Here is a 26,415-nt window from a genome sequence, read left to right as displayed (position 1 = left end):
GGCTCTCCAAGGGGGGCTGCTGCTCACAACTCCACTTTATGGAGCGGCTCGCAAGACGGTGCCTCAAAATAAGAGAGGAAAGTAGAAAATGAAAGCCAGGGGGCCAGGAGGAGAGTGCTCGCTGCTGAGGTGGGGAGTGTCAGCTCGCCGGAGGGGCTGGGTGTGAAAGAAGTGTTGAGATGAGAGGATGAAACTGAATGTTGTATTAAAAACACTACAACTTCCATTTCACTATCCTGGAAACTTAAATGTTGGTTGGCTTCCAAAGTGATATACAGGCTCTCAGCAAAAATCTGCAATTTCAGGAGTATAAAAAGTGTGTGGATTTCTTCTTGCTATATGTTCTTCTTGCAGATTTTAATTTTTTTAAAAAACAATTTTTTAAGTGCTCCCTTATCCAGTGCAAACCCTGTGTGTGGCTTTCCGTTCAGAGCGGGACGGGGCTCTTGCACAACTCTCTGCCATGTACATGCAGCCCACCGCTGCTGCTCCCCTCCCAGCTGCGGGGCCGGGGGGAGCAGGCAGCGTGGCGTGGGCTGGCAGCCACTGCCCAAGGAAATGCCTTTGGGGCAGCACTTCCTCCACCCGTCCTCACTGCCTGAGCACAGCTCTTCAGTGTTTTACCTTCGCTAGCTAACGGTAAGGGCAAGAGGAGGGTCCTAACGTAGAAATGACTTGCTGAAAATACTTAGCAAACTCTCTGTAACAAATCCGGTTCGGATGGAAACTGATGGAGTACTGTGTGAGGCTGCAGCCAGCTGTCTTCAAGAGGGATCCGTTTCAGACATGGCAGGGCAGTGTAACCGTCACACTCGATCTACAGCTGCTTTCTCAGAGGGGAGCCGACTTTCCTGGAAGGGCTGGCTGCGAGCGGGGTCACCGACTTCTATGGGACCTTCCCCAAAGAGGCTGGGGACTGTGCAAGGCCAGTGGGCAGCTTCACTGCTGCTGCCGCTCAGGCGAACTAACATTTGAAGGAGGAGGAGATCGAATATTTCACACAAGCAAGGTTTTATTGTCTGGCTTTGCAGATTTTCCCGCTTGAGTTAATGGCTGGTGATTACCGTGCCAACAGTAAGGTAGCTCTGTTCCCAAATGTGTTGCTTAAACGTGATAAATGCGGTATGTCATTTTACAGTTCTTAGTAAGATTTCAGTTTTCGTATGATTTTAAGTCTCTTGTTGAAATAAATGTTTGTAGCTTGAATGTTTTGTTGGAGGATGTTAAAGATTTTGTTAAAAATCTGAATTTTCTTCCAAGGTACATACAATGCTATTCCAGTGCCTATCTCGGTGTTATCATGGCAATATTGAATTTCCTTGTTGCTCCGCAACAGTTAAGAGATTATTTGGAAAAGGCTGTTGTCCAACAAGAGTAAGGACAAAGATTTAGTTATCACAAAATGTTGTGATATGCTTTTCTTTTATATTCTTAGGGTGAGATTTTCCGAGGACCCAGAGGTAGTAGCCCAACTCCGATTCAGTTCATGTGGAACTTGGATTTCTGATCCCCCTGCTTTTCCTTTACATCTCTTCAATAATTTTTCATGTCTCTTTAGATTATGTGTTTATGCATTAGTATTTAAATGCATTTAACTTCTCATGGCCAGCAAGTGGGTACGTGAGGGTGGGTAGTGATCATAGGCGACAGGTAGGTACAGTGACGACTCATGCACATGAAATTTAGAAAAATAATCTGAAAAACTGAGATCGGTGTAATAGAAAGAACACTCTTGATTTTGTCTCTACTCTCAAATGCTCACATCTTAAGTTTAAGCTTGTAATACATTATTTCAGCAGGTGAGTGAGCTTCACAATCCATTATTCTCTTACTGTCAAGGTGACTGTGATCTGCAACAGAAAAATGAAGTCTGAGCCAGCAAGGCCCTGTGCTGCAGGTAGTGTTTCCCCAAAGACAGATGCTAGCTCACCTCTGCCATGTTACGGGATCAGTAAGAAAGGCCCAGATGGAATCCAGAAACAGTCTGTAAAAGTCATCAGATCTCAAAAATGTAGTACCTTCCCATATCTTTATTTTACGGCAGTCACTTGATAACAGAGAGATACTGGAAATGTCCTCAGTTCTGTGTGGTAGTCTTTTTCTTTGTACCTTAAGTAAAGCTTTGTGGCAATCAGACATCCCCTGAAGATCTTATTCAGGCCAAAAGGAGCTGATAAAAGTGAATTTGAGGCATACAGATGAGTTGTACGTAAATAGGAGCTTTCAAAACAAAAATGACAGTTTTTTAACCTTTCCAAGTTAAATATACAGAATGTCTTTCAGCATACTGAACCAAAGGGTGTTTTGTTTTTTTTTAAAAAAAACAAAATCCAGTTTTACTAGGCAAGCTTGGGCTAAACAGTTACAAAAATAATACAGAGCAATGCTTTCAGGCAGAAAAGGGTGAAACAGGTGTTGGAAATTGTGTCATTTCCTAGCGTCCTGACATCGCGAGAGGCAGTGACTATGTGATGAAAGGCCCTTTTCAAGCCACGTAGACAAAGCTGTCATGCAGGTCAACACAAAGATCCAGTATATGTCCAGAGCTTAGCAGCCAAAAAGATTTTTACTTAGAACATTTCTCTACTGTCTAGACACGACCAAAAAACCCGGGTATCACCTACTATGCAGATATTTTACAGCACTGTGCGGAACTAAACTGAACTATCTGGGTTTCGTGTTGGAGTTTGCTGGCACATTAAGAAAAACTCCCAGGTTTGAGTGAGCTGTCTACAAGTCCTGGATGAGGGAGAGGGTAATCAGAAGGATTTTCATCACTAAAATCTTTACTAAAATCTCAGAAAACAAACTCATTCAGGTAATTTGCTACACATAAAAAGTAGTCTGGGGGTGAATTTTTCCCCTAGATTTTACAGTATTGATTTGCTGAGCTTTGGGTGAAAAGCTTTTTTATTTGCAACTCTGTGCTTGTGAAATGAATAAAACTGCTTGAGCAAATACAACTACAGAATGCACTTATGCAGAGTACTGCGGACATATGCTTTTGTACGCTATGTTAACTTCATTCTCACTGTGTAGTATTTGCTTTTTTATAAGTGCTATAAATAATCCCTGAGCGGACTTTGCAATACTGTACAGGTGGGTGAGATTAGATATCTGGAAGGTAGGGATGGGTGCTCCTCCAAGCGTGATCACTATGTGATCTTGAGTATGTCACTTCTTGAAGTACACGTTTCCTCATTGTAAAGATCCTAATTCTTCATAATGCTCTTCTGAGCTTATAGTTACCTAAAACACAATAAAGGTACTGACCTGGAAGTCATTAGCCAAGCGAAGTTCGTCATTATAAGGTGTATATAGGTATGTGATACAGTAATTCTGCATGGCCAGGAGGCTGTAAGATAGAAGTTTGGAATAATCAAGAAGGCAGGTAGGCAAAACTGAAGCTTTCTTCTCTTTCCTTCCAGTGTACTAAGGGATTGACTTGTATAACAAGACCAAATATGGAGACAAATAAATACATTTGAAAATTTACCCCTAAAAATATGTATGTATTAAAGTTCTGGGTGGACTAATCTTTGGATCCAGAACTCTCAGTTCTCCAATTATAAGGACCAGGACCAAAAGAAGGACATAGATACCAGAAATAGGACTTGAGTTCAAACTATGGAATTTTCCACTTAGGTCTCACCTAACCCAGCAGTGTTCATTTTTTTCCTTTTTTTTTTTTTGAATTGTGACTTTCCCTAAGCTGCTCCTCTGTCTGTGTGCAGAACAGCAGCCACAAAGAGGCGTGTTCTCCCTAGTTGTGCTTAGAGCTATTTTTATCTTTCTGGTTTCCCGACCACCCTGCAGACCCCATGCATGGTTCAGATGAATTAGGCATAGAGTTGGAGATATGGGAGTATGGAACAGGGTAGGAGCTGGAGAAAAGCATTGATGCCTTGCTAGAAATACCTGGTAGATGTGGAGAATGAGAGGTAGGTATTCACAAAGTATCTCGCACAGAGCGTGAGACCTGGCAATGCTGTTTAGTCTGCCCCGGCATGTAACAGAGCATGAGTTGTACAGGTGATAACAGGAAGGCATACGTCCCCCACCTTATGCAGAAAATCTATCCCTGCTGATGCCATCGTGCTATTCAGTTTTGGAGCCGGGGAGTTCTCTGATCAAAACAGAGCTCCCTTTCAGTAGCAGTCCAGTGGCAGGCTGGCAAAGAGTGAGCTGTGTTTGGTTATTTGAAAGGATGCAGGAGCTTACCCACCAGAGAGGCACTCACTGTTTATGGGTTTGTAGTGAATGAAAACACCTTTTGGGAGTCCCGGCATGGAGCAGAAGATAAAATGCGAACCCCTGCCTCTGGTATTTTTTGTTGGTTATGTATCAGCATCTGTCCCATGTGTTGACTTTAGATAGCCCTCTGCATGCTCTAGCCTGGTAGCTCTAGGGAGAAGTGTGCTACAGTGTAAGGTGGAAGAGTTGGATTACTCCAGTTGAATTGCTTTCTAATTGGAAGGCTGTTCTAGAAATCTCTGAATATTTTTATCTGGAAAGAGAAGCCAGTCTAAACATTAAGTATTGTAGCTGCCTCTACTCTCACGTGGGTTCCTTTGATGTGGTTAGGATCATTTGCTTAGGCTGTTTTAAGACAGTAGGTACTTGGGTTGATACTGTCTTTCTAGCTAGAAGAACTGAAGGCAGTTCATCTCTGAGCTAGCAGACTGCTGGAGGCATGGCTGTGTGTAAACCATTATATAGGGCTGATGCACGGCACTTTGGATACCTCCATATGACAGCATCAAACCTGGGATGGAAGCATGGAAGTCGTACACTCCAGCCAGCTAGACCGAGGTCTAAAAGAAGACATTTCCTCTCTGCATAGCTCTAGGATCAGTGCCTTGTAATGGGCTGACTGCAGGGGAAACGGGTAGTTTAAGCACCACGCTTAAACTCACTTCTGTCACCTCTCCCCTTGTATGTTTTTGAGAGACTTACACTGAAGTGATAGTAGCAGTGAATGTTTTATAGCTACTTGTGAAATGTTGACTAAGTGAACAAATTTTGAGATGGACTCTTCAGTGGCATCCTCAGCATGGCCAGCTCCAATACTGATTTGGTAATTAATTCAGTCGTAAACAGTGCATAGAACATTAGTTTGGTTGATGTTTGCACTGCACAGAGAAGGTGTAATTAGCACATAAGGGGGGTGTTGTTATTAGCACACCAGGACTTCAAGGCAGTGTTTGAAAGGGAAGCCTGAGAGTTGGATTTTTCAGGGTTCTGCTGCTGTCTGTGGCCTTGAATCCACTGTAGCACCAGGCGAATGGGTTTCCAGCTGAAATGTAACTTCAACGTACTAGTAGTAGCAGTTATTGTGGCTAAAAGAGAGTTTTCTGGAGGATTCTGGATGTTGTCTGGAAACCGAGAGTGCTGTATGAATGCTGGTAATCACTGTTGGTATCATCAAGTTTCATTAGGGCTTGTCTCGTCAAGGCTGTGCTCTTTCACATTCAGGCAACATGTTTCCAGTATTAAATGTGCTTTGATATAATCACCTTGTTTTACTGTTTGTAGGCAGCCTGTACTAGAGCAAGTGTTCTGGCAGAAGTGTTCCGCCTACATTATGTTGTGCCCATTAATATGTTTTCCACTTGTGTGTATTGTTTTGGTCAGATGTAATTTACTTGAAAAACAGCTTTTATAAAGTGTGAAGAGCATTCCTTGCAATGTCTCATTGGCTGAAATAAAGCCACTGGGTAAAGATTGCACCTCCTTAGGTAAAAAATCTTTACAATATTTGGCAGGTGTAATCACTGCATTTAAAAAAAAAAACAACCCATAAATAAGATTTAGACCAAGCTGTGCAATGCTAGAGATCTACTAATTGTAGTTAATTTTCAGCAACTGAATTGAAGTGACTGTTGGACTACAATAAACCCTGTGTCTATCTTTGCATGGTGGAACAGGCTGCAGATAGTGATTTTATCAAGGAAGCCTCCCAGAGAGACAGTGCTGCTGCATTCTTTTCCATTTCACAACATTGCCAGCAGTGGGTTTATTCTACGGGATATCAGCCTGCTAGGGAAGGTGATTCCTTGCTTAACAGGCATAAAATGGGGAGGCTTTTTCCAAGTTTGCTTGGAAATTGCTTTCTCTGTGCTTAATTAAGTCTTTTAGCCCTTGCTTTTCATAAATACTGTATTCACTCCATTAAAAAGTCTCATGTAGCGCATTCAGTTATGTTTTAATGGAAATGGTCCTTCTTTGTGTTTTTAGGGAGCCCTTGAGATGGCAGCAATGGCAGAATTCAACAACGTTCGTTCAGTGGCTGAAATGCCAGAAGGAGACGATGCTAAACGTAGTTTCCATCACAGAATGTTCTTGGAACCCCAAGAGAAGAAGAGGAGCATGAAGGCTCTGGTGGTTAAGCAAGCAAAGAAAACTTGCAGCTGCACTCCAGCCAAAGTTAAAGACTATGTTTTCAGTTTCTTTCCTGTCTTGCAGTGGCTTCCTAAATACAAGCTAAGAGAGTACCTACTGGGAGACATAATGTCTGGTGTGATTGTGGGCGTCTTACTAGTCCCACAGTCAATTGCCTATTCTCTCTTGGCTGGGCAGGAGCCTATTTATGGCCTTTATACATCCTTTTTTGCTAGCATTATTTATTTCATATTTGGAACCTCCCGCCACATCTCAGTTGGCATCTTCGGTGTGATTTGCCTGATGGTGGGACAAGTGGTGGATCGTGAAATACAGAGAGCTGGCTATGACTTAGAGCCAGCTGCGCTCAGTGTCCTCACAGATACAGCAGCATATGTAAACACCACCATTTTGCCTGTGAATCAGACATCGCAGAAGCTGCTCTGTGATAAAAGCTGCTATGCAATTACAGTGGGAGCCACCATGACCTTCATAGCTGGAGTTTATCAGGTAAGAGGAGGTGGACAAACAGGTATTCTGTGGAAATAGTTATAATTCTTCTTTAGGTGATTGTCCATGTGAACAGCCTGCTGGGCTTGCACGTGTCCTCAATCTGCATCCCAGGGAAGTGGACGCAGGGAGGCCTGGAGGTCTCCAGTTACTGTTGTGCAAGAAACGGCTCTGTGTCCTCTCCTTATTTTTAACAGCATTTTGTGCTTGCATTGCTACTTTGTTGGGGGACTGTAAGGACCTGCACGTAACCACCTGCTGCTCTCGCACAATCTGCTCACCACCTTCCTCACTGTGGCCTGAAGCTTTTTGTTGTTGTTGTTCTGGGTTTTTTTGTTTTTTGCTGGCTTATAGCTTAGGCCTTCATTGGGCCAAAATGTGGTGTGGCAGCTTTTAATTCCAGACTTCAGTCATTTGCCTTTTCTTTTATCAAAAAATAATCTGGATGGTAAAAGTATCTCCGGTTTCTTTTTATTTGTCACTGTGCTTGTAAAACTTTGCTGTTTGCCCATTCAAAGCCAAAACAATGCCCTTGTATGAAAAGGACACTGCTGAGATGATAAAATATATTTGAAATAAAACTTCTTAATTATTACCATATTAAAATGTATTACTCAACAATATTTTACCACTCTCTACTTCCTAGAATTCACTGCTTGCTGAAATTAAAGCAGTTTTCTTTGTTTTTAGAGTGTCATGCATTAACCAGAATGGATTTAGTTTTAACGGTACTGCAGAGCTGTGGTATTTCAGTTTATGAGTTCACATTCATTTGTTCCTACAGTGACCTCCAGGGTGATAGCTAATCAAACTGTAGAGAAGAGGAAAAGAAAACATACCTGTGATACTCTAAAACACCTGGGACTTTTTCTTGTACTGCAAATTAGTGTTGAGTAATTTCAGAAATATTCTGGGCCTCCTGAGGTACACTGGATTTTGTGTTTCATCACTGTAGGATGAACGCAGTTTTGGAGTTGTGAATTGCGCTTAATGTTCTTTGCAAGAACAAGTACAATTAAGTTTCTTTATATGAAGAAGTCAGATTACTTTATCTTAAGTCCCTCTGAATGTTAGGCATAGTCTACTTGCTGTCTCTCTGCCTGCTAACCAATAGGTCTTCACACCCTCAAATATTTTTTTTGTTGGAAGCTCCAACCAAAATCACATACTCCTTGTATCAGAAACTTTACAATCAAATCACAAAAAGCAAGCTTGCTCACACCAGTTGCCTACCGCATAACTAGGTAAGGCAATTATTGCTAATGTTTTACATCTAGAAAAACCTTGAATTAACTTAATTACCAAGGTTGCGAGGGAGCCTTTTTTAGAGCTTGGGTCTGAGCCCATGTCCAGTCAAGTCCAGGTCCCAAACCTGCCTTCTCTTCAGTAATGCTTTGTGGTTCTTCTGAAGTTTCCAGCCATGATCCTAGCCTTTTTTATTTTGCCTTAACTACCTAGCAGGATATATCGAATTGATGCTACTTAAAGTTTAATACCTGTAAGTTCTGGCCTGCAGTCTTCAGATAACAGTGTAGACAGCCCTGTTGTCTAGCTCAGGGAATTAAAAGGTTTCTAGCAAATGCTGTGAGAAGGTTCATGCTCCATTTGGCATGAAGGTTGATGGGGAGAAAGGGGCATTTACCAGGTGCGAAGATGCATGTGTAGGGTAGGTATCCATAAAACCAGTCATTCCCATAAGAGAGCACCAAGGATTTGTCCATTCAACTAGCATTAATGAAAATGAATGACGACACTTTAAAAAATTATCTCTGTATAATCTGCATCACAAGAGTTTGCAGCTCATGTACTTTCTGAATCACATGCACCAAACTTTATGCAGTTCAAAGGACAGCTGTTATGCCATAAGCTATATTTTTATTGCAGGTTGTGAGCTCAAGTGTAAGGCAAAGACAACCAAAAAGGTTTTGGATCGCTGCAAAGTTCACAGACATTATTTCTCATTATTGAGAGAGAAATGGCAGAAGTAGCCAGTATTTCAAATGCTTGTTTCCCTAGGTTTCTTTGCCTGCTAGGGCAACTAGGAGTTACAACTGAACCGATGAGCAAACAACAAACACAGGTTCAGAGTACGAAGACCCCCAAAAAAGCCTGCTCTGTGTTAGAAATGCATTTCGTCTAGGTGCGGTGTACCAGGAGCAGCTGAATGCTGGAGACTGTTTTCTCCATGCTCAGACCATGCCTTGTCCTCCAGGGCCATGCAGTGTTTTTTTTTTTATCTCACCTCCCTCCAGAGTCCCACAGTGATGACATCTGTAAGATTTGCGTCCTAATCTGTTGTGTGTGGTTGATTCCTTCCAGGTGGCCATGGGTTTCTTTCAAGTGGGCTTTGTCTCAGTGTACCTCTCCGATTCGTTGCTGAGTGGATTTGTCACGGGTGCCTCCTTTACCATCGTAACTTCACAAGCCAAGTACCTCCTGGGCCTAGACATTCCACGGAGCAGTGGCATCGGCTCCCTCATAGCCACATGGATAAACATCTTCAGAAACATACACAAGACCAACATCTGTGATCTCATCACTAGCTTCTTGTGCTTTCTTGTACTTATCCCAACCAAAGAGCTTAATGAACATTTTAAATCCAGGCTCAAGGCTCCAATACCAGTTGAACTAGTCGTGATTGTGGCAGCTACTCTGGCATCTCACTTTGGGAAGCTGAGAGAGACTTACGGCTCAAGCGTTGCTGGACACATCCCAACTGGGTTTCTGCCACCCCGCCCTCCAGACTGGAACCTGATTCCTAATGTGGCTTTGGATGCTATCCCCATAGCTATTATTGGCTTTGCCATCACTGTTTCCCTCTCAGAAATGTTTGCCAAGAAGCATGGTTACTCTGTGAAGGCCAACCAGGAGATGTATGCCATTGGCTTCTGCAACATCATTCCCTCTTTCTTCCATTGCTTCATAACAAGCGCAGCTCTTGCCAAGACTCTTGTCAAAGAGTCCACAGGCTGTAGGACACAAATGTCTGGCATGGTGACTAGTTTGGTAATCCTATTAGTTCTCCTTGTGATTGCACCTTTATTTTATTCCCTTCAGAAATGTGTCCTTGCTGTCATAACTATTGTAAACCTCAGAGGAGCCCTGCGGAAGTTCAAGGACCTGCCAAAAATGTGGCATTTGAGCAGAGTGGACACAGTGATCTGGCTAGTTACTATGGCAGCCTCAGCACTCATCAGTACTGAGATTGGTCTTTTGGTTGGTGTTTGCTTCTCTATGCTCTGCGTCATTTTCCGAACTCAGAGACCAGAGGCACCGCTGCTTGGCTGGGTGGCAGAGTCTGAAACGTATGAATCCCTGTCTGCTTACAAGAACTTGCAAACCAAGCCAGGAATCGTGGTGTTCCGTTTTGAAGCACCCCTCTACTACATCAACAAAGAGTGCTTTAAATCCACCCTGTACAAGCAAACTGGGGTCAACCCAGTCTGGGTGAAGGCAGCAAAGAAAAAGGCAGCAAAAAGAATGCTTAGAGAGAAAGAGGTGGATTCTGGTGGCAACCAGACCAGCATCTCCATGGATTTTGTCTCTGAATCTCTGGGGTTTCACACAATAGTGATTGACTGTTGTGCAGTACAGTTTCTGGACACGGCAGGAATACGCACGCTCAAAGAAGTCTGCAAGGACTACAGGGAGATAGGTGTCCAGGTGCTACTGGCCCAGTGCAATCCTTCAGTGAGGAGTTCCCTGATCCGAGGAGAATTCTTTAAAGAGGGGGAGGACCACCTTCTCTTCCACAGTGTGCACCAGGCTGTGGACTTCGCGTTGGGTGCACAGGGGCACAGTGGGACCAGTGCTTCTAAGAACTAGTTGTGGAAAGGGAGCAAGCTGGAACAAAGCCTGGGAAAAAAATGGCTGTGGGTCTGTATGTCTATGCAATATATATGCACTCAGATAAAAAGAGGCAGAGTTGTTTTTAACACAGTGGTTACTATGCAGTCTGTTTTGATGCTTTAAATTTGCCTGCTGGGTATAGTGATTCAATAGGTGGTACTGAATGAAGGCAATTCTTAACTTGGTTATGGCCAATCTGTGAATTTAAGAGTTTTCATATGGTTTTTCATCTTATTTCTCATCTCTGTTGAACTTTCCATGTCTCAGTTCCCTTCTGAGTTTTGATATCAGCATTGAAGTCTTTAAGGTGTTGTATGCAGGAAAAGGTGTTGTATACAGACAATGTTCTCATCCTTAATCGTTCGAAAATAATGAGTTAGGAGTCAAAAAGGAATAAAATGCAGCATGAATCGTGAAATGTTTTCTAAAAAGAAGTATATTTTGAGTTTAGGATTGTTTTTTTTTTCTGAGCTAGGACCATTAACTGTTCCCTTCTTTCTATGAAAGCTGAAATGTCATGTATCACTTCACTCTAGGAGCTGGGACCTCAAGAGAAGGACTAGATAGCAGAAAGATAAGTCCCAGGACCTGACAACCTTTATATGTTAACTGAACTTACTACAGTTTTTAGGACATCATAGCAGCATATAGAAATACTGGGGGAGGTGGGGGGTGGCTGTAGCATATATTGAAAAGGAGCACGTAACTGAGATCCGTGCATTGTGTGTTCTAGAACTGGCATTGTTAAGGAAACAAGTCTCCAAGTATCAGAGAGAAAATGCTAAAGCTCCTGCAGTATTCAAAAAACACAAATATTGTTCTTTCTCAGCCTTAAGGCATACAAGGAGATGAATCCCAAATAGGTACTGCTGAATTTTTTCTTTTCTGCACTAACCTCCTGCGTGAACTTTTTTATTCTGGGCTAAGAATGCCTTATGCAGTTTAGATAATTATAATTACTGAATTGGTATTACCAGAGTGGATTAGCCTAAGCCGTATAAAAGCAGTGAGTGGGGTTAACGCCTATGTAGGGAGCGAGTGCAGGATGGAAATTATGTTTTAATTCCTCACCATACGTTGCGTTGAGTTCCTATTCAGAGCCATTGTGTTGGTGTCAAGAGAGAGCTGGCACACCCGCGGCAGCTCCCGCAGCTGGGTGCCAGCTTGGGAAGCTTGTCACTGCAGGGGTTTGTGCCTGGCCACCGACGGGCTGGTGGCAGGGGAGCGGTGCAGACCTATGCATGTGCATTTGGCTGATGGCAGTGCCATGGCCTGGGGGAGTCCCTTTTCAGCACAGTTTGTTCACATTACCAGAAAGCATCTCTAGAACTTTGAACAAAAGCCTCGATACCATTTTTAAACGCTGATTTTAACTAATATTTTTCAACAAAGCAGAACAGTGCTAGAAGCAGTGCCTTCTTCTCAAAGTCCAGATGAAAAATTACAGCACAGCAAACAATAAGTAGTGTACGTTCTTACTGCAGATGTTCCTGCCTACCTGCAGCTACTTGTTCTCACCCCTTTGCCCCTCAGGCATGGGCAGCTGAGAGGGAAAGGAGGGATGAGCAGCCGGCCAGGAGGCTTCCTCTAAGGCAGGTCAGCCATGGGTGGAATGGAAGTAAAGTAGAAATTGCTCTGGGTGATTCTTTCCTCTTTACACTCACAACTCTTCTCTCCTGTACTCTTTCCATGCTGCCCAGGTGGAGATTGTTTGACCTGTGACCATGCACAGGTTTGTGTAGCCAAATTCTTACTGAGAAGGGGAAAAAAGTAATTACTTATTAAAAGATGTTTTTTCAAATCCATTTCTACCTGTGCCAGGAAGGGAAGGAATAGCAATGTCACTTCCAAGAAGTATGCACTTTCTACAGCTAGCAGGATGCATATTTGTAGCTCGTGGGTATTTGTTTACATAAAAGTACAATAAAACAGCCATAAATTGATTTTCAAATAATTAATTTAGATTACAGCTAAAAGATATACTGAAGTGATTTATGTTTAGCTAGAGCATATCGTATTTGGCCTCAGTGCTGTTTGTGCAGCCACGACTAGCAATATACCCTCCAAATTCCATTTCAAGCAAAACACAAGAAACCATATTAAAATGCAACAGCAAAAGCAGCCAGCCAACCAAAAGAACAACTTTTCATGTTCTTATTTAAGATAACATCTAGAGGTCATAGTATTAATAAGTCTATATTAATGCACACAGCCCTGGTTAAAAGGGAACAGAAATAAACGCCATTTGCCAGAGAGTCCGGTGTAATAGAGAGTCCTTTGGAATTAAGTGAAGATTAGAGCTTGTCATGGCTGGAATTTCTTAAAACAGTGGGTTTTCAGCCATTTTCCTTTTAGGCCTAGAATAATTTTTTGAGAGAGACATGAATCTGATTTAAGCCTACTGGCAGGAAGCACATTTTCCTTTAATATGTTTATGGACCCTTTAGAAGTAATCCAATTTTACCTTTAGGAATTAGGGACCACTGATTGAAAACTGTTGTCCTAAAGAATTTGTTTTATAAAGGAATTTCATATATACACACACAAAAATATGTGTACGTATATATATGTGTGTGTACATATATATGTATATACACCTTTTGCTGCTGTATGATGGATGCAGCAGCTCTATATATTCATTTATGCTTTTGTGATGCTCCTGTTTCTGTCCTGGAAAGGGCTGTTCTGCCTTCTGCTGTTTTAAGTGAACAGTGGAAGACGTGTACCAGATTTTATAAGAGGAAATCTGCCATACGCACTGCCTTGTATGCCTTCTCTTATCCCTGCCTCACAGCTTAATTTGTAATCTATAGGAAGAGGGAATCTCAGAACGATTGTTTTTGGGTTTATGTGTCCATCTGGAACAGGAATGTTCATCCCAGGTGCAACCTTCAGAACCCCAGGCCAGACTGGAAGATGGTATATATCAGTTGATCTCCATTCCCAAATGTACTAATCAGCAATTATCAGTCTAAATGAAGAATTAAGAGATCATTAGCACATTCATTAATGACAACAACACAGCATTATGGAAATTAACACTCACAGTCTCAGCTATACTAAAGACCCCTGGAAATGTCTTTAGTAGTCTCCTGGTAAATGTCAGGCTCTGTTTTCTTAGTTTATTGCTGCTATAGGTAGTAGTGTCAGTTCCTCCTAATGTGGCAGTTGCACTAATAAATGTTTCACTTGTGTGAATGTTTTGACATAATCTTCAGTCCACTTCATAAAACAGGGAAAGGTACTGCAGTGGGGCACATGGTGCTTATTTTTGGATTTATAATGACATTGCCAACCTTAGTCTGGTGCGATTTAGTGATCCTGATTTCCTCGTAAGGCATTGCAGCTCCATCTGCTCCTCTCATTCACTGCGAGACCCACCTCCACCTTCTTGACACTTCTTTCTGTGTTTTCGTGTGAGACGTTGCATATAATTGACTGTAAATAGAAGAATCATTGCCTTTGTGTATGTTGCTATTACATGTGACCTGCTACTCAATTTTCATGCCAGATCTTTTGATAAGGCTAAAGCTCCTGAACAGAGAGTGTAAAACAACGCCAAAACCCCACCAGTCCTCTGGGGTTGGGAGAAAGGGGGCTGTCGGCAGCTGGCAGGGGAGCACCACTGTGCATGTCCCCCCATGAGCACGCTGGAGCCTTAGCCCGGTGTGGGGCTGTGCGAGGGTTTGTGTAGCTGCAGGAGTAACAGTGCCGCCCAGGAACGACAGATTAACCTGGAGGTGTCTTTATTATGAGGCTACTGCGACACTGTAATAATAACACAGGACCTAGTTCCTGCTGAGTGCTGCTGCATGAGTCACTGTCCCGAGCTACATATATAAGGGATTTCTGTTTTCATGCTTACTTATTTTTATCTAATTTTAATCTAAGTCCGCACATGGCTTTCCCAGCCAGGGCAGCAGAGCTTCCATGACTGCTGCGCTCCTTCCCCGTCGGGCTGCAGTGATAAATGGAAAGTTACTCTCTTGGGAAGAAACACAGCAATTCCTTTGTCTCCACTCGCTTCTGCTGGCTCGTGCCAAGAGGCATTAAAATCCACTGCTAATGGGTCTGAAGTGCAGAGGTGAGGTATTACAGGCAGGAAAGCATCCTGGCTGCTGCACCAGGGTTTTAAGCCGGTCGATACCCAGCTGCTTCCCACGGCCTTGTGCTGAGGTTGGCCGTGAACTCTGCCAGTGCCAGGTCCTAGATCTATGCTTACCTGGTAGAGTCCAGTCTTTTTGTGGCCAGTCCTCCCTTGAGAAGACCAGCAACACCGTGCATCTCCCTGTGTCCAGTTCCCTGAATCTTTCACCCAAGGGCTGTGCTCACTCCCGGTTCCCCACCATGCTTAGCTGCCTGCTATCATCTCCAGTGCTGCCGGTGCAAAGGGCTTTTAGGCAGGTTGAAGTCATGTCACTCACATGTCTCCATTCCAGAAACGGTGCAGGAACACCCGTGCTGGCCCTGCAGCCGGGCACACAGGCAGGCGCAGGACTCACCCAGGCTCAGCACTGACCTTAACCTCCCTGTGCTCCCAGCATAGTGAGGAGCACGGCTGGGCCGTAGGAGACTGCTGGTCTAGAAGATCATAGAAACTGGAACAAGAGGAAACCCTTTGAGTTGAGGGTGAAACTCTTCAGGCAAATAGTTTGTTTCAGGGCATTATCTTCTGTTGTGTTTTTTTTTTTCACATGCTTTGGAAAAGTGATTAAATGATTGAGGTGATTTACATTCTTTTAGATTATTTTACCAACATAGCTAAGCTAATGAAGCTGTGACACAGGTGGCAGTCATCTACTGCTAATGCCATACAAGGTGCTTTGTATCTGTGTAGCTTATTTTGTTTTGCTGAGTCTCAATGTAGGATACCGTTGTGAGACTTCAGTATTGATGTAACTGTCCAAACTAGAAGGGCTTTGCACTTCTACTATGCTGGCATAGATAAAAGGAGCAATGTCTTTAGTGCAGACTTTGCACTGTGAATGACCTTGTTAAGTCCCAAGAATTACTTGCACTTGGTTATCATGTTTGTAAGCCTTTGTAGGATCAGCTGCTCATGTGAAAAACTACCTGATCTTTACTAGTTCAATCAAGTTCCACCTGAAGTGGAAATAATTCTGAGTCTTGCATTTTCTTTTGAGATCATTACAATGCTAAAAGTGTGGCCCCCGGCTACATGAAATGGTAAATATTTAAAATATATATATATATTTAGTTCATAGTGTAATTTTCTATTTTATTTTCTATAAATGATATAAGCTAAGGCATATTGCTCTTTCTCTGATGTGCAAATACACAAAATATTACAGCATTGGATGGAGAATCAAATCTCCATTGAGCAAATTTACTGCCAAAAATATTTGAATTCCAGCTCCTTCTAGCTCTGAAAGCACTTAGCTCTTAGTCCAGCTCCCAAATGATCTCAGGACTCCACAGGAAATGGGACTGGACTTGGGTCCAAGTTTTTTATTGCTAATTTTTGAATTAAGGAAATAAATTTTATGTATATTTGAAATGCAGCTGAAACATGGTTAAAGAGAGGTAAAGCCTCACTTTTTCTGGTAAGCACATGATGCTTCTGAGTTCATCAGCCTCTTGAGTCCCTGACCATCATCTCTGGTACCTTGGTATGTCCTGGGGTATGATTTTTGAATTATTTTAAATTCAGAATAATTTTAGATATTTGTGACATAATGTTTTGCAGAATAAACAAAATGGCAAATTTTTCCTGGAGTAGTTTTTTCAAGTTGGAGAATCAGCTTAACCAAACAGGGCCTCAGGAATGGAATAGATCACATCGGTCGGCTGACCTAACCAGTTTACAAAATAGTTTATTTGAATAAAATGTGGAAAAGTTGTATCGTATGTATAAAAGATCGCCTTTTTGCTGTGACTTATCTGTGCAGTAAAAATAAGGTATAACGTTTCCGCCAGTTCAGTGGCAGAATCCAGGGTGCTGGGGGAGCCGTCTCGCTCTGTGGCATCAGTCCGTGCTGGATGGGTGTTTGCTGACACGGACCTTGCCTTGCGCCCAGCGTGGGGAGAGATGTGTTGCCATCAGCTCCACATTGAGTGCTGTGCTCACCGACCAGACGTTTGTGATGAAAGTTGTATTTTGTCAGTCGTCTTCTTATGTCCTACCATCAGCTATGGAATATAGCCTCTGCATGTTGTTGACTCTCCTTTACGCTGTCTCTGTCTGCTGTATCAGTTGTCATTTTTAAATGCTGATGTGCCTTATTGTCATTGTAGAAGATTTGTTAGTACAGGAATTTTCTATCAAATATGGTAAAATCTTTGGGATTTCGTTATCACCATTAAAAGATGATATTTATGTTTTTTCTGTTGTTGGACATATGCTTGATACCTTAGAAGATGCTGCAGCTATAGATTTTAAAAAGAAAAGCCACACGTTTGAGCAGTGAGTCCCCAGTCCCTGTTTTTCCTGGCAGTTGTGCCCAATCCCCATTGTAAAGCGCAGCGTATACACAGCTGTGTGCACTGTTCTCCCGCACTCTGTGTGGTACACACGTAGCCTTGCATGGAAGTTTCCTGCCAACATAAATCAGGGCATTGACTGACGATACACGGCCAGCAGCAGGCTTTCACCTCGTTCTGACTTCAGTGCTCTGTGCAACCAGGCTGCAGTTTGTCTCATGAATAATAAGAAGTAATAAGCAATGTGATGACGATGATATGCCGTGTGCCGGTGAGCAGCACCCTCCTGTGGGCCAGGTCCATATTCCTAAAATGCAAGAAATTACAGATTTGGTCAGATTTGGTGCTACTTGTACTTTACAATATGTGTGGTTATAGCACATGGTATTACATATTCAGCCTTACAAAATTGCTGCAATGTATTTCAGTGTTATTTGACATAACAGGTTATATGACTTGGTCAGGTCATGGCCAGTAAGAGTCAGAGCAAAAATTAGAGCAGCTCTGGGTGCAGTTCTGGGCAGTTAGTGTGGGCATTATCTCTGCATACATGTCCTTGAGTTACGCAAAGGAGCTACGCAAATCCAGCACGGCTCAGCTTTTACCTGAGGATGCCTTTTACCTTAGGAGACCTCAGCGCACATGCTGTAATTTTTGTGTTGGTGCCAACAGAGTGGTAGGAACACTCAATTATGGAGAATGCCAGCAGGAGCTTTCTGCTTTCTTGAAAAGCATAGGACAGCCATTGCTTTCAGCAGAGTGACTCTGATTCCTGCCGATACAGAGCTGAGATAACGGGCTTCAATCAGCAGCACCCTTTACCTGTGCTACTCAAGGCTCTACCTTACCTGCGGACAACTAATTCTCGCCATACATGCTCCTGTACTAGATGAGATCCCCTGCCCCATCTCCTGGGTCACAGCCTGGTGGAGGCTGCTTGGGAAAGGTGTACCAGGGGTCCAGCCCATGCAGAGCCCTTCCACCACCTGGTAAGCAGCAGGTTAGAAATTTCCTAAGCACTTAGACATTTGTTACAGCTTTTGCAGCACTTCTCTGTGAAGCTTCCTAATCCCTTTTCTTGAACCTCTTGACTCTCACCACACTGCGGCAGTCCGTCCCACCATTTGTGTTGTGTGAAAAAGCTCCTTCTGTTAAAAATCTAATAGCAGATCCAATCTTGTCGTCTGGCAGGTAGTTGGAGATGTGCTGCGGTTTCTGGGCTTCTTACCCTCTGCTGGAGCATCTTTCTGTCCTGTGACATTGAGAAGTGACCTCTGAAGGATCCCTGTCCCCTTCCTCAGTGCACGATGAGCTGGTGGTGTGTGATGGCTGCTGGGAGAGCTCGGGAGCGAGCCACAGAGCTCTGCCTGACACGGTGCCTGCTGTGCTGCGGTGGGGGCAAGTTGTGTTAACTGCAAAGAGGGTGACCCTGTGAGCCAGCCAACAGCTACAGGGGGAAGCAGCAACCCACCAGCACGGCTTCAGTGCCGTGAAGGGCTTGTAGGCAACACGCACAGGTCAAGCCTGAAATGATGCCAAATAGCCTGGGCTGAATGCCAGTTCAGTATGAAATAGAAATGTGTCTCCCCTTTTTTATTCCACTGTATTCATCTGTAATCAATTTAATTATAGCATTTTCAATTATTAGCTTGATAATTTGGAAAAGGATCATAAGCACTGGACATTTGTGATGCAGGGAAGAACATGAAAACAGCAACAAAGTGCCGCAAAAATTGGCAAGGAATTATTTTCACCCTCCTTATATAAATTGGGAATGCAACCCAAATCCTCTAGCTGATGTGCTTGGAAGTGCTCTTTTTTTCCATCTTCTACGAGTGGGCATCAGTGCTGGGGGAAGGACTTGTAGCAGGGCGTTAGAAGAGTGGACCCAGCGTGCGGTGTCCTCGATAGCTGGACAGTTGATGTGCGGTGTATGACCCCTGCGGCCAAAGATGCTCTTCCACATCCTCTTAGATCTGCTACCTCTGCACTGAGTCTCTTTCCAAGGACATATGCTCCATCTCACATCTTTCAAAGTACACTAAAAAACATTCCTTGCATGTCTGTCTGCATGGTTAATTGCTGGGAGCAAGCAGTAGCTTAAATAGATGCTCTTTATCTATTTATCTATTTATTTGTAGGTTCCTTGGTCCCTCTCAAACTTCAGAGTGGTGTGACTGCATTACCATGTGCAGTCACAGGGTGAGCGACACTTTTAGCCTCACAGTGTTTATGTCTGGAGAGAACTTTATCTTTGCCTTGCATGCTCTGCTGTGACCCCTGCACGTTAGCATAAACTGCCCTGCAAAATAACAGGAGGCTGCAAAAACTGTTTTATTTTCTGGGATGACCTAGTGTACTGCTTCCACATTCTCTGGTGTTATCTCTTGCAGAAATGTGAATAATTGCTTTCCAAGAAACCATAGGAGAGGTTCTGTTCAGCTTTTTTGTCCTCGGGTGCTTTTGTTGCATTTTGCCATATCTCAGCAGTGGGACCAGTTCTGGGCTTGTCTCCTTTTCCTTGTTTTTCCCTTTAAAAATGATGATGTTTTGCAGATGTCTACATATTGAAAATTCATTTCCAAGTGGAACTGAACCAGCAGCTGCCCGAAAAGACTGTCAAGTCCCAAATCTGAAGGGAAGGAAAAGCATCTCTCTTAGATACCTGGCACCATTACCTGGCTTACTTGCCTTTTTCTTTATAAAGTTGCATGTGATCTAAGTAACTGTGGAGCAGTGGGGTGCAGCAATGTACTAAGCCAGGTTGGCCCATTTATGGAGACAAGACATGTGGGATGCTACTTGAAAGGCTTCCAGAAGCCAAATAGTCATAAGTGTATTTACATGCCTTAAAGCAAATCAAAAATCCTTGTGCAGCACAGTTAGCTCTGTTCCAAAGAGAATTGGAGATGCCAACTTGTCCTGTTAAACAAAAGCGATGCATTGACACAGCAGCAGAGACTTGAATTCACTACGCTTACCCGCTGCAAAATGCCTGGCTAACAATCATGGACCCAGGCAATTTCATGATTTTTTTCTACTTTAGGACAGAAAACCAAAATAGCCCACTGCTGCATTGTCCTTGTACCTGGAGCCTGGGTTTCCACTGCTCTGTTTTTAGCTGGCTGCAATGGCTGTTGCATAGATGGATGTTACATTGCTTACATACCATACCATAAATGAAAAATTTGGATTTCATGCTTTCTGCTTGTCTTAAAAACAGAGGGTCCCATGATACTGGCAGGCAATGTCCTGTCTATACTTGCATTGTTCAAGCTAATACCATCTGTCCAACCCAGCCTTGCCCGGAATGGAGCTAAACAGTTAGGTGAGTTTATAGTGGCAATATAGAACAACCCTTGAAGATGCATTTGAAAACAAGTAGTTTCAGCAGTTAGCTGTAGCGACCTTGCATTTGGAAGGCAGTGCAGCCTTAGCCAGCTCAAGGCCACATGAAGTACTGTTGGTTTCTTTTTTTAAGCTGTCTGCTATACATTTTCTAGAGCAAATGTGAAATGTTTGCAGTTTCCGCCCTTGCCTCACCTCATACAGTAAAAGTGATTTCAGCAACGTACACAGTGTTCAGTGTAACCAAGTATGTTCTTACATCCTCTCTGTCAGGCTGCAGAACATAAAGTGGCCTCTCCTCAGTGCCCACAGCCTGAATTTCCAGTGCAGAGAGGGCCACGCAGAAGCTGCCCTAGCATGAAAGCTCGCTGTTTCGAAGAGGTCAGTGTAGAGAACCAAACGCACAGGGGAACCAGCTGGGACAACGAGCTTGAGAACGTAGTTGCAGGGAAAGTATGGAATATTTTAAAGTTGAGTATACGAAAGCAACCGGGAATTTGCACACAAGAAAGGGGGAAAAAAATTGTAGGGAAGGATGGCAGGGGAGGCATGGAGACAGAAGGAATGGAAAAAAGAACTGCTCACCAAAACTTATGCCTCGGAGAGGTGGAAGAATGTGGCTATATCAAGGCTTACCAAGCTATATCAGGTGGTAAAGGAAATCATAACAAACAAAAGATTTCCAGAATATATAAGTGAAGATGGAAGTTGGAAGGAAAAGCAGCAGCAGGCAGTAAAGGCAGGGAAGAGGTTAAAGGTAGCCTAGATACTGTCACAAATGGAAAAAGTGCTTTGTCCCATCTTCACGGTGGACAGATCAGAGATCTAGAACTGGAAGTGAATGCTTCCTAAATAAGTTCAAAACCCAAAGATGGATTGTGCTCAGATGTGTTTCATCCCAGCAAACAAGCTGACTTAAAAGACCAACCTGGCCAGCTCTTCAATGACTGATTCACCAGTTCTTCAGTGACTGAATTTCAAGATGAAGGAATCATACAGAAAATGGAAATTTGGGCTATTTGCTAAGGAAGAAGATGGAAAAGGAAAATGAATGAGTAGAGACAACATCAGACAGGCCAAGACACAAAGTGAGCTATAACTAGGAAGGATTATAAAGCATATGAAAGGATCATCTTTTAAGGACAGGAGGAATGACAAGGCTAAGGAAAGATACAGTCCATTACTGAAAGAAGGGGAAGGGAAAGGGGAGCTATCAACAGATGTACCTGAAAATACATGAGCTGTGGAGGAATGGCAGAGAATAAAGAATTCATATAAAGAGATAAATACATTGAGCAGCTGTCTCCCCTACCATGTGCTCTCATTTTTTTCCTGCTGCCAGAGAGCGCTGATGTTTCTTATTTATTTACTTCTAATTACTGAGATACAGACTTCCACTGATGAGATAAATGTAGCTCAGGATGCTGATCTTCCCCTTCTCTTCCCTCAGGGTGTCTCCCCAGCATCTAAATCAAAGCCTTGTGAAAATGTCATCTCTCCATACCCCACACCATCTCTCCAAATGCCTTGGGCTCTCAGCCCCCTCCCCAAGCCCAGAAGACAGTCAGTGCCAGGAGCACAGGCAGGGGCCAAGCTGCCTGACTGCCAGGCGTTTGTCCTGCTCCACAGGGCAATGGCACATCCAGCAAAATCTTAGAGACCAGGTTGATGGAAAAGAGATGGAAAAGGAAGAGTGGAGAATGAGGTGAGTGGGAGTGTGTGCTGAGAGGTCTGATGTAGGTTGTTGGCAGGGATCACAAGGGCAGAACAGTTACAGTTGGTATTTATGAGGCTGCTGTTTCAATTCAGGATGATGAGACATTACCTTTTTTCCTGGCCACTAATGCAGTTGTTCATCTTTACCTACAAAAGAAATGCAACCCTGTACTTTACCAAATCATGCTTACTTCTGCAAAGCAAAATCCCTTGTTATTTGTGCTAAAAAAATTTGTCCTGGTCTCTAAAAGGCACATGCAAAATGTGGATTGTGCAGATTTGACACATATAGAGTTCTTCTATCTGCCTAGAAATAACCTGTGTCATCACACCTTTGCTGTCTGTGCAGACCTGTGTTTTACAAAGCCTCGGTGAAGCCCAGCATCGCTGGCTCTGTGGAAGCAGGTGAGCGCAGTGCATCCGAGCAGAGGTGGAGGCACACGGGCAGCAGCCGGGCAGGCGGCTGAGCAGAGTGCAGGGGGCTGGTGGCAGCACGCTGGTGGAAAAGCTACCAAGAAAGAAAAGTCATTCTGGAACAAGTTTTGCTTTTTTGATTGTTTTTTGGAACAAAAGCTTGTCCAGAGTAGGTGAGCAGAGAAGCCTGGCAGGACTCGGGCAACGATGTGCTCTCAGTTCAGGGAGGGGCAGAGCAATAGCACATGCAGGAAGATTTCTTTGCATCGTTCCCCTTGTTTAGCAAACACATCTCCAGATACCAGCAATACCGTTATCTGACAGGAGCACTTCTCTAAACCCCCTCAATCATTCTTAATGGTCAGAAAAAGTTTTCATCGAAAATACTCTCCCAGAATGATGTTTGTTTTCAAAATACAGCTCTGTTTGGCCAGCTGCACCATCTTCATCGGCTGGAGCAAGATGAAAGGGCCGATCGCTTGGCTGAGTAACTCGGATCTCTTCTCAAGGGAAGTGGCACATAGTCCAGAAGGAAGGCAAAAGAAACAGGTTTGCAGTTGTTAGCCTCGTGCTTTCTCTGTTCAGTGTGCGCTGCGAGGTGAGGAGACAGGTCTGTCTGCCGGGGAGAAGCTCCAGGTAGTGAGAAAATACCAAGTGTATCTCCCTGCAGCCAGTGGTAAGAGATTTTGGTTGGGACTGGTGATGTGAAACGAACCTGTAGGGCAGGGGAATGCAATTTCTCATCATCCCAGTTCAATTTCTGAACTGCAGCCACTCTAGGTCTCCCCTCAGGAGAATTTTTCTCTGTGCGTATTGTTCAGTCTTGACAAAAAGGTATGTTTTATTGCAGCTGCATTTTGACTAAAAAACTTGGAGTAGCTCTGGAAAGTGAGTATGTTACTTAACCAGACTGAAAAAGTAGGATGCTTTCATTCTGCAGATAGGAGCCCCTGTGATGGGCCTGTTTGATGCAAGCCAGCAATGTAATTTAAATTTTTGAAATGTTAAAGGAGAAATTATTTTGCAAATTACCTCCCTTACCCATGTGTTACATTCCTAAAGCATCACTTGGAACATCTCAACATTTTCAAAACAGTTTTTGCTTAAGTGGAAGTGTCATCAAGAAATGCAGGCTTCCTGAAGAAGTTTAAGTTTCAATGAAATAATATTGTCTGATCTTACCCCATCCTGCTGCTGTGTTTCAGAACAAGAGGTATGTTAGGAAGGAGCACAGGAGTCTGCAGCTCTGTCCCTGATGTGGGCATCTGTGCCAGTGTGAATGCAATATAAACCGTGGTCTCAGGGTTGTGTATTATGTACGACTGCAACACTTCATGGCTGCCTGCTCTCCTGCCGTAGCTCTCCTAGTGCGATGGAGGACACATCAAGCCAGAAGTCAGGACAGAGCAAAGACGCACTGGGCTCCCTAACACCAGAAGAGAGTCCTGCCAATTTTATACATGTCAAATTGGAGGACTATGAGCCTGCAAACTTCAGCACCAAGGAACTCATTCTAAAGAAAGCCAGAGAGGTCTGCACATGCAATCATCAAACCATCATCACCACCTTCTGTCGGCTGTTCTCAGTGCTGGACTGGCTTCCCCGTTACAACGTCAAGACGCAGTTGCTTGGGGATGTCATATCTGGGCTCCTGGTGGGGATAGTTGCCATCCCTCAGTCCATCTCCTACTCCCTCTTAGCCAACCAGGATCCCATCTACGGAATCTACACCAACTTCTTCTGCGATATCATCTACATTGCTATGGCCACTTTGCGCCGTAACTTCATGGGCTCCTTCGGTGTCCCATGCCTGATGATTGGGCAGTCTGTGACCTGGCACCTCCAGCTAGCAGGGTACAGCGACGACAACTCCGGCTCTTTGCTGGTGGGCAACTCCACCTCCTCCAGTAACGGGACAGATGCCTGTTGCCGGTGCTGGTAGGTCATCACTGTGGCCCTTTCCTTAAGCTTTCTGGTCGGTCTTTACCAGGTACAAATGTTCACTGTTGTGCTGTTTCCTCTCTGTCTTTTCCCTGCTAGGAACTTCTCTGAGCTAAAGATCTCTAAGCTCCAGTCTTGGTTCAGACTTATAAGTCATGAGAAACCTTTCCTGATGTGACCAGACCCTGACACCCTTGAATCAAATATAGTGATTTAGAAACCCCCAAACATGGCTGAATGTGGCGTTTTGTTTCCCTCCATGGGATACGCCAGGTCCTTGGATGTGTCTGAAACATCCTTAGGATCAGACACAGCAAGGGAGGAGAAGGAATTGTGAACCACCTTCCCACCACCCCAGTCATGGAGCTGGGCCAGCTCCTGGTGCAGGTTAGAGCAGGTTTGGGGCTGGCAAGAACAGCCATCAGCAGGGGCTCCTTCCAAGGCCATGCTCCCTGGCAACGTCCCCACTGCCTGGGCCTAGCTGTCACTGAACAACTTCAGGCTCTTTCACTGGGACAACTAAAATTCAGTGCATCACACTGGTTTTATGCCACCGAGTGATGCTCAGAGCTGCTTTGATGGGGCTGCTGCCTGGACTTTCAGTGTTAACTATGTGCCCTTATTGCTTGTAAGGAGACAGCGGCAGGGACCTTGTAGGCTTCTTTGTATGGCATCTCTAGCCACAGACGAGTGTTATAGGTAGGTCTCTTTAGTTTTTCATACCCCAGATTAACTACTGAAGACAAAGTCCTCTGCCTCACACAATGCTCAGCAGACAGAATAGCCAGAGCTGCTAAAGTGGAAGCAGACTGACATAAATTGCCAGCCACCTCTTCCAGCCTTTCTCATCGATGCTAAAAGTATGGCTGGCTTGCTTTTCAGATCCTGCTGGGGGTTTTACAGCTGGGCTTTGTGGCTGTCTACCTGTCAGAACCTCACCTCAGTGGCTTTGTGACCGGATCTAACCTCACCATTATCACCTCCCAGATAAAGTATCTCCTGGGACTAAAAATCCCTCGTCATGAAGCGGTGGGGTCCTTCATCCTGACATAGGTTGACCTTTTCAGATACATCCAGAACACCAGCATCTGTGACCTGGTCACTAGCCTGGTTGCTTTGGCCATCATAGTGCCTGTCAAAGAGATCGATGACCAGTATAAGGAGAAGATGAAGGCCCCATTCCCCATAGAGCTGCTGGTGGTCATTGTAGCCACAGTAATATCTTATTACTTTAACTTCGAAGAGCGATACAAGTCTGCTGTTAGGGGATATCCCCACTGGTTTCAGGAAACCCACTCTACCAGATACAAACCTGTTTTCCAGCCTGGCAGTTGATGCTCTGCCCATTGCTGTTATTGGCTTTGCCATGATTGTCTCCCTGGTGGAAATCTTTGGCAAAAAGCACGGCTATGCTGTCCATGCCAACCAAGAGATGATTGCCATTGGCATGTGCAACCTGATCCCTTCTTTCTTCTACTGCTTTGCCAGCTCTGTGGCCCTGACCAAGACTGCTGAAGGAGTCCATGGGGACCCAGACCCAGGTCTCTGGCCTAGTCACCTCCTGGTGCTGCTGCTAGCGCTGCTGTGGATTGCCCTGCTCTTCTACTCGTTGCAGACCTCTATCCTGGGGGTGGTCACCGTTGTCAACCTGCAGAGTTGTGGTGGCTTGCGTTGTGTCAGCTGGCTTTCCACAGCGTCCATGATGCAGTGCAGTTTGCTGAACGGTGGTACTATGTGCAGCAGGAGGAGAGCAAGGAGCAAAAGGATGCTGTCCAGGACCCCGAAGACCTGAACTTCCAGGCATCTTTGTAGACC

The 26,415-nt window shown here is 44.1% G+C and overlaps 1 protein-coding gene and 1 pseudogene across 1 annotated transcript; both read left to right on the top strand.

Moving 5' to 3' along the window:
* The first annotated feature begins 6,245 nt into the window (after nt 1–6,245).
* Nucleotides 6,246–14,567, top strand: SLC26A2 (solute carrier family 26 member 2). The gene is made up of 2 exons (XM_009285731.2): nt 6,246–6,891; nt 9,211–14,567. Exons 1-2 carry the CDS (start codon nt 6,250–6,252, stop codon nt 10,714–10,716), a joined length of 2,148 nt encoding a protein of 715 aa, XP_009284006.1. The 5' UTR covers nt 6,246–6,249; the 3' UTR covers nt 10,717–14,567.
* A 9,464-nt stretch (nt 14,568–24,031) lies between these two features.
* Nucleotides 24,032–26,392, top strand: LOC103904491 (annotated as a pseudogene).
* Nucleotides 26,393–26,415: the final 23 nt, after the last annotated feature.

The sequence above is a fragment of the Aptenodytes forsteri genome, unplaced genomic scaffold, assembly GCF_000699145.1.
Source record: "Aptenodytes forsteri isolate BGI_AS27 unplaced genomic scaffold, ASM69914v1 Scaffold54, whole genome shotgun sequence".
NCBI classification, from domain to species: Eukaryota; Metazoa; Chordata; class Aves; order Sphenisciformes; family Spheniscidae; genus Aptenodytes; species Aptenodytes forsteri.
The sequence above is the reverse complement of the archived record's forward strand: the minus strand, read 5'-3'. Positions and strand labels throughout refer to the sequence as shown.

What these genes read in the sequence shown, in the direction of transcription:
- SLC26A2 (XM_009285731.2), top strand. Translation starts at nt 6,250, where the DNA reads ATGGCAGCAATGGCAGAATTCAACAACGTTCGTTCAGTGGCTGAAATG. An exon ending in TCATAGCTGGAGTTTATCAG is followed by an intron (nt 6,892 to 9,210) that starts GTAAGAGGAGGT and finishes GATTCCTTCCAG; the next exon opens with GTGGCCATGGGTTTCTTTCA.